The following is a 7679-nucleotide window of genomic DNA, read 5'->3' as shown; positions in this document are numbered from 1 at the left end:
AGCGGGGCTGCCTTTCCCCGGGCTCCCTGCGCTCCGCAGGGCTTTCCGGGTTGATCCGTCATGTGGAGAGATACGGAGTCGGGCCACGGTGGGAGGAAAAAAAGCCCAGGAGGGTTTACAGGAACCGGTTTGAGAGCGTCACAGTTCAGATCTTAGTGGGCGACGCTTGCCGGGCTGCGCTGCGAGGGACCAGAGGAGGGGGTGGCTCGTGGGCAGGGGCGAAGAGCTGTCTCACCCGTCCGTAAGCGTCTCTTCCCTTGCAGGGTGGGTTTGCGAGATGCTACGAAATGACAGACCTCTCCAGCAACAAAACCTACGCCGTGAAGGTCATTCCCCACAGCCGGGTGGCTAAACCCCACCAGCGGGAGAAGGTGGGTGCTGTGGGGCTGGCGGGGTGCAGCGGGGGGGTCCTGCGCTCACCTAGGACCGCTGCTCCCTTTCAGATCACCAACGAGATTGAGCTGCACCGGGACTTGCACCACAAGCACATCGTCAAGTTCTCCCACTACTTTGAGGACACGGAGAGCATCTACATCTTCCTGGAGCACTGCAGTAGGAAGGTGAGCGCTGGTGTGGCCTCCTTGCCAAAGAATCTCCCAAACAGAGCCCTGGCTGGCTGGAGCAGGCCTTATCGGAGGTGCTTTGCTGGCACACTCCTCCTTGGCTGCCTGCTGTGTCACACCCTCTGAGCTCAGCCGAGAGCTGTGCAGTTTTTTATGGCACCGGGGACACCGCGGGCTGCCTTCTCATGTTGGCAGCCTACAGCTCCTGGTGGGGCCACCGTAAATCCAGTGGATCCCCCCTGGCTGTGCTGAGCAACTTCATGTGGGGAGCCTGCTGAGGTCGTGGCTGTAGAAGAAGGATCATTTGTGGATGTGCAACTTCTGGAAGAACTGGCTTTGACCCTGCCCGCCCCGTGCCTAGTCAGCAGGGCTGGCTGTTCTCCCTGCCTGCCATCACCAAGCTGCCTTCTCTCCCTCTGCAGTCCTTGGCCCACATCTGGAAGGCCCGCCATACTCTGCTGGAGCCCGAAGTGCGCTATTACCTCAAACAGATCATCTCAGGCTTGAAATACCTTCACCTCAAGGGCATCCTGCACAGGGACCTCAAGCTCGGTGAGTGCTGCGGTCAGGGCAGGGTGCTGCGTGGGGAGCGAGCTGCCCCAGAGGGACTTGTGGTGATGCATCACCCTTGACTTGCAGGCAACTTCTTCATCAATGAAAACATGGAGCTCAAAGTGGGGGACTTTGGGCTAGCTGCTTGCCAGGATATGTCTGACCAGAAGAAAAAGTAAGTTTGAGGTTTCCCTATTCCAGACCCCTCTGAGGTTTCACTCATCCTCTTCCCCCTGTGGCTTCCTGGGAGGGTGGAGGGGTGAGTGGTCCCTCCTGGCCTGGTGGAGGGAAGCCTTAGGGCCCCTTCCCGGGGTGGGGGAGCAATTCCTGCCCCAGCTGCGGGCAAGGCGAGGGGGCTGGGGGCTTTGTGGCTCTGTCAGGAGCGCGCTTGCAGCCGTCGGGGAGAACAATGTGCTGACTATGGCTATTGTGCCTGCCCGGCTGCCCGGCCGGCTGCGCCCGCCAGGACACAAAGGCTCTGTTCCTCCCTGGCTCTAGGACAAGCTCTTTCCAACGGCTCCCCAGGAGCAGCTGCTCCTGACCCCCAGGAGCTGGAGAAGGGGGAGTTTGTATGGGGCTGCTTGTAGATGGAGAGAGGCTTTGGGCCACAAAGAGCAAATCTGGCTGGGGGGAGCGGGGAGAAGGCAGGCTACAAGCTAAATCCCAGAGCTTGAGGCAGGGGTGAGGCTGGCTGTGAGGGGGTATGCAGCATGCACTGACCTGATGCTCTGCCCCACAGGACAATATGTGGGACCCCCAACTACCTGGCCCCAGAAGTGCTGCTGAGGCAGGGCCATGGGCCAGAATCGGATGTGTGGTCTCTGGGCTGTGTCATGTAAGTCTGTGCTGCTGGGTGGGGAGGGGTCTGGGCAGCCCTGCCTGTGCGGGCTGGGGGAGAGCCAGGATGTGGATCAGTTTCGATGAGGAAGTCCTCTTGCCCTTTGCCTCGTGTCTTTGGAGTGGTTGCCGAAGGCAGGGGGAGGGGATTCTGCCCAGCCCCGCTTTGGAGGGGGTGCTGCAGAGCCATCCCGGGATGCCGCTCGGGGGGCTGCGTGAGCAGGAACTGTGAAGGGCAGGCAGGCACTCTTGTGCTGTGATCAGCCCCGTTTCAAAGCAGCTCCACTGCACTGTGAACCTGATAAACAATGGAAAATCTTGGTGGCTGGCCGCAGTTGCTGCTCTGTTTGTTTGGGGAGTGATCGCCATGCAGCTTTGGCGCATCCCCCCCCTCGCCCAGCCACTGCCAGCGAGCTTCCTGCTCTGCTTTCTGCTGTGCAGGGGTGGGAGTGGCGGCAGGGGGGTGGCCATCTTCTGCCAGCGCTCTCCCCTTCCCCAGGGCTGTTGCTTTAAACGGTTGCTAGGAGGAAGTGTGGCCGGATGTGAGTGCGGCCATCCGGGCTGGAAGTGGTGCTCCCAGCCAGGTGTGGCCGGCCAAATGCCAATAACTTCCTTGCTTTAAGTGCTGCTGAGTCACAAGCCTGCTGGGGATGTGACAGTGGCACGCATGTCCCCTCCCAGGTACACCCTGCTGTGTGGGAACCCTCCCTTCGAGACCTCTGACCTCAAGGAGACCTACAGGTGTATCAAGCAGGTGGAGTACACCCTCCCTGTCTTCCTCTCCCTGCCCGCCAAGCACCTCATTGCCAGCATCCTCAGACGCAACCCGCAGGACCGCCTCACCCTCGAGGAGATCTTGGACCATGAGTTCTTCAAGGTGGGTGGGTGGGGGTCTGGTCTTGACACTTCTCCAGGTGGGATGAGGCTTTTTGGGCTGTTCGGGGCCAGAGTCTCCATCCTTCAAAGGAAGCAGCTGCTGTCCTGCCCAAATGCCAGCCAGGGGAACGGAGGGACCTGGTGTGGTCCTTCTGCCTTGTCCCTGTGGCACGGGCCATTTCCCATACTGATGCTAATTGTGGGGCCAAGGCTTGATGGAAATGCAAGCTGGCTGTCAGGAGGGCCGTGAGTGACTGCGGTCAGCCCAGGGCAGCTGCTGTGCCTGGAGCACGTGGGCTGTGGAAACCAAACCTCTGCCTTGACCTCTCCACAGGGCTACACGCCTGAGAAGCTCCCCCCCAGCAGCTGCGTGATGGCTCCAGAGCTGAGTCCCCCCAACCCAGCAAAGAGTCTGTTTGCTAAAGTCACCAAGACACTCTTTGGGAAGAAGAAAACCAAGGGTGAGTCCATGCACTCGCCCACTTCCAGGCAGAAGTGGGTCCCTGCACAAGCTGGGCTTGCCCCTGACCCTCTGGTGCTAGTGGCCTGGCATGGGTGTGTGCCTGGAGAGCGGATGCTGTGCTGCAACCCACGGGTGAAGTTCCTTCTGGAAGCCCTGTGTTGCATGAGAACTGGGAAGTGAAAGTATGAGGCAGCTTCCTGACACCATCCTTGCTGCTGTTGGCATGGGAGAAGATGAGGGAGAGTTGAGCTGCTGGGAGGGGTGGCCCAGATGTCCCCATCCCCTGGTGCTCATCACCTGCTCTCTCCTCAGCCAAGAAGGGCTCTTTAGAGGACAAAGATGACTTCTCTAAGCTGGTCACTGGGCTGATGAAGACCTCTATCTGCCGGCAGATGAGCTATAAAACCGTGGAGGGGAATGAGGTGAGAACACCCCTGAGCCTGTGCACACCCCTCTTTGGGGGAGCCTGCAGGACGGCGATAAAGCCAGGTCTCTCTGCAGGCCACCCCCATATCGTGCCGCAGTGCCAGCTCTAGCCCTGTGGAGACAGTGGTGGAGGAGACATCTCACAAGTCTGTGTCCCCCTCCGTCCGAGGGACGATGGCCAGCAGCTGTGAGGGTGAGCAATACCTGCCCAGGCTTCCTGTCCTGCCCTGGCTGATAGCAGGGCTGCCTGACTCAGCCTGTCATCTTCTCTCTGCAGCCTTTGAAGACTGCATCACCGCTGCGGCAGCCCTGCCTCTCCTCCATGCCCCTAGGTAAACCGGTTGGACTGCTGTGGGATGGGGCAGGGTGCAGCGCATCCCATTCCCCATGGGATGAAGGCATGGCTGCTATTTTGGGTACCTTAGATGCTGTGGGGGCTCTGCTCCTTCCTGGGGAGGTGAGGTGGGCAGCAGCTGCTGCCTGCTCTGCTCACCCCCCCTGTCGCAGCCCTGCCTCTCCTCCATGCCCCTAGGTAAACCGGTTGGACTGCTGTGGGATGGGGCAGGGTGCAGCGCATCCCATTCCCCATGGGATGAAGGCATGGCTGCTATTTTGGGTACCTTAGATGCTGTGGGGGCTCTGCTCCTTCCTGGGGAGGTGAGGTGGGCAGCAGCTGCTGCCTGCTCTGCTCACCCCCCCTGTCCTCTCCACCAGCGGAGAAAAACCCGGCTTCCCTGGCCCGCCATGAGCACTTTGTCTGGGTGAGCAAGTGGGTGGATTACTCCAACAAGTACGGCTTTGGCTACCAGCTCTCCAACCACAGCATCGGGGTCCTCTTCAACAACGGCACCCACATGACTCTCTCCCCCAACCACAGGTAAGTGGTGGGGCAGGGGTTGGTGTCTCTGGGCAAGCCCCTTGGATGGGAAGGGGTGAGGGGAGGCTGTGCTGGGGTGGGTTTGGTGCTGACTGTCCCCGAAGCTCATGGTCTGCTTCCTCCCAGGACTGTGCATTACAACCTCACCAACAGCAAACACCTCGTGTTCTCTGTGGCCGCCATCCCCGAGCAGCTGCAGGGACAGATGAGTGTCTTGCGCTACTTTGCGTCCTACATGGAGCAGCATCTCATGAAGGTGGGTGCTGGGGGATCCTCTCCCCTGGGCTGGCATCATGGGCAGGGTAGATGTTGGCTTTGACAACACCTCTTGGGGTTGTGGGAGTCCCTTCTCACAGGCTGTGGCCCTGTGGGCACCCAGAGGGTTGTCCTGGGAGCGGGGACCCCACTGGGGGCGTGTCTCGGTTTGGCTGTATGCATGCTGGTGGCGGTGTTCCCACTGTGGGACCGGTGGCTTACGAAGACCCTTCTCTCCAAGGGAAGTGACTTGCCCAGCATTGATGACCTCGGGCAGCCAGCCCTGCTTCTCCTGCAGTGGGTGAAGACTGACCAAGCCTTGCTCATGCTCTTCAACAGTGGCACCCTCCAGGTATGCCTGGACCACAGGGGAGATGGCCAGAGCCTGGTGGGGAGGAGGCCAGCTGGGGACTCCTGGCCTGTGTTCGATCTTGTCTGCCACAGCCCAAATGCAAGGTTTAGCTATGAAAACAGCTGGCACTGATGCTGCTCCAGTGCCCAGAGCTGCTGGCTGCATCTTGTCCAGCCCATGGGAGACATCGTGCTCCAGTTGGCAGCTTCCGTCTGCCCTGGTGCTGGGGCTGGCATGTTCTTGCTGTGGGGCATGGAGCAGGGATGCTCCCAGGCAGGTCAGGGAGGAGGAATGGGTTGAGGCAGGAAGTGTGGCTCCATTCTGGCTCCTGACATGCTGCGGGAAGTGTGGGCTAAACCAAGCCCAACCTGTCTCCTAGGTCAACTTCTACAATGACCACACCAAGGTGATCATTAGCAAGCCTGACCACTCCTGCCTTGTCACCTACATCAACCGGGACCGCAACTCCTACACCTACAAGCTGTGCAGCATCCAGGAGCTGGGCTGCTCTGCTGAGCTCCACCACCGCCTCAGATATATCCTCAAGCTCCTCCAAGAATGGGCTGAGGCCTAGTTTTGGGACCTTGAGGGACCCTCTCTGGATGTAGAGGTCTCCCTCTGCCATCCCACAGGATGGGAGGTATGTTGTGGTGCTGGCTGCTCACCTGGGCATCCTGTATCCCGGTGCTCATCTGGACTAAGACGTGGATGTGGTTACAGCAGCAGATCTGGACATCCTTGCTGCTCCCTGGCTCTGGGCAATCACAGTCTTCCCACTGGCAGCTCCTGCTCTGGATGTGCTGGTCTTGGAGTGGGCTTGTGTGGCACAGGAGGGTGGTGGGTGAGTGTTCTGCAGCCAGGTTTGGGGCTGGCTGTGCCTTGTTTGTGGACTGGTGCTTCAGGCTGTCCTGCCCAAGGTGATGCACCAGTTGCATAGACCCTCTCCATGGCCTGGAGAGGACTGGCACAGCCTTGGCTGCAAGGCTGGGCTGCTGTGGGGTAAGGAAAACTCCTTCCCAGGGCTGGACAGGGCTGAAAGGTGCTGCCTGCCCTGCCATGGTCTGTGTGGGCTGGAGTGTGCCACTCCACGACTGCTACACTAAAAGAAGGGGGCTGTGCTGGGCCTAACCCTGCCCCATCTGCTCCCAAATTGTGAATTGTCTGGTACAACTTGAGGTTTGATAAAGGGTGGGGGGGGAACAGGATCCAAGGGCTTGCCTGGAGAAGCCCTTGTCTTGCTAGAACCAGAGGAGGCTTCTTGTTTCAAGGCAGTCTCTGCTGTGTGTGACTATTTATATATCTTATTTATATGGCATTATTTATTTTCTTGTTGGTCTGTCCATGTGCAGCTCCCCTGTCCCTGACTCACCTCAATAAAAGGATATTTGTGTAAGGGCGAACTGTGTCCGCCTTGCTTGGAGCTGGGGTCCCGAAAGGGCTTCAGCTTCCCCATCATCAAGGAGGCATGATGCGGGGAGGAGCCCGTGTGGTACCTCCACTGCCTTCTTGGTCCTGGCTCCAGGGGCAGAGTTAGCTCCTGCTCATGCCTGTGGAGCCCTGGCATTGCCTCTGCTTCTCCCTGCTCCTGCCAAACTCTTATTCCTAAATGTCTCTGCACTTGGATCAAACCCAGCTGCTCTCATGCTTCTGCTGAGCTGGAGAAGGCAGGGGCTGGGGCCCAGGGGCTGGGTGGGTTGCCTGGGTCCTTGCACTAGGACACCTGGTGTGATGGGATATGAGCTGGGAAGGAAGCCAGGAAAAAGGAGGGAGTTAATCTGCTCCATGAGCTTACTTTGAAGGTGATAGCAGTGCTGGTGTAATCAATCTGCCTGGGAGCAGCTTGTGCTGTGGGAAGCAGGCTGGGCTTGCTCCCTGGAGCATGGCCTTGGGCAGCTGTCTGCTCCAGGGTATTGCAGCCTTCCGGGTTGGATTTGCTGCAGCTGGAGTTGTATGTGAACTGTGGTAGTGGGATCCACAGTGTAGGTGTGAGCCCTGGCTGGGGGCTGTAGTGAGCATCAGTCCATCAAGGTGCATCTGTACCTTGCTCCCGGCACATACCAGAGCCAAATACTCCAGGGATGAGCCACAGCTGGAGCAGACCTCTTTATTTTAGCTGCTCTCCCCTGCAGCTCTGCAAGGCTGGGTGGAGGGAGAGGCAAGTGCTACTCAAAATAGACCCCATGCACTGTGGCCACGGCAAAGAGGGATGCATTGGAGAAGGTGGCAGAGGCAAAGCTGTCACTCCTGGGGTCCCACAGTGCCCGGCTGGCCACCAGCAGGCTCTGCTGGCCCCACTGGCCCAGCAGCACGTGGCAGACCAGCTTGTAGCGGGGTGGCACCACCTCCTTGGCCCGGCTGCGCAGCAGCTCAGCCAGGCTCTGGGTGAGTGGGGCGCTGCCCTGGGGGCTATAGACCGTGGTCCCCAGAGCACCTGCCAGGACCCCCTCCAGCACCTGCTGCACCCGCCCCGCATCAAAC

General features: G+C 59.5%; 1 protein-coding gene across 1 annotated transcript; it reads left to right on the top strand.

Moving 5' to 3' along the window:
• The first annotated feature begins 266 nt into the window (after positions 1 to 266).
• Positions 267 to 5775, top strand: PLK3 (polo-like kinase 3). The gene is made up of 15 exons (XM_010160142.1): positions 267 to 371; positions 444 to 560; positions 986 to 1115; positions 1203 to 1290; positions 1855 to 1950; positions 2634 to 2829; positions 3163 to 3289; positions 3604 to 3713; positions 3793 to 3910; positions 3995 to 4041; positions 4225 to 4249; positions 4432 to 4594; positions 4721 to 4850; positions 5091 to 5201; positions 5581 to 5775. The coding sequence occupies exons 1-15, from the start codon at positions 288 to 290 to the stop codon at positions 5773 to 5775; spliced, it is 1737 nt and encodes a 578-aa protein (XP_010158444.1). The 5' UTR covers positions 267 to 287.
• Positions 5776 to 7679: the final 1904 nt, after the last annotated feature.

The sequence above is a fragment of the Eurypyga helias genome, unplaced genomic scaffold, assembly GCF_000690775.1.
Source record: "Eurypyga helias isolate BGI_N326 unplaced genomic scaffold, ASM69077v1 scaffold19260, whole genome shotgun sequence".
NCBI lineage: Eukaryota > Metazoa > Chordata > Aves > Eurypygiformes > Eurypygidae > Eurypyga > Eurypyga helias.
Note: the sequence above shows the minus strand (reverse complement) of the source record. Positions and strands in the feature narration are given on the sequence as shown.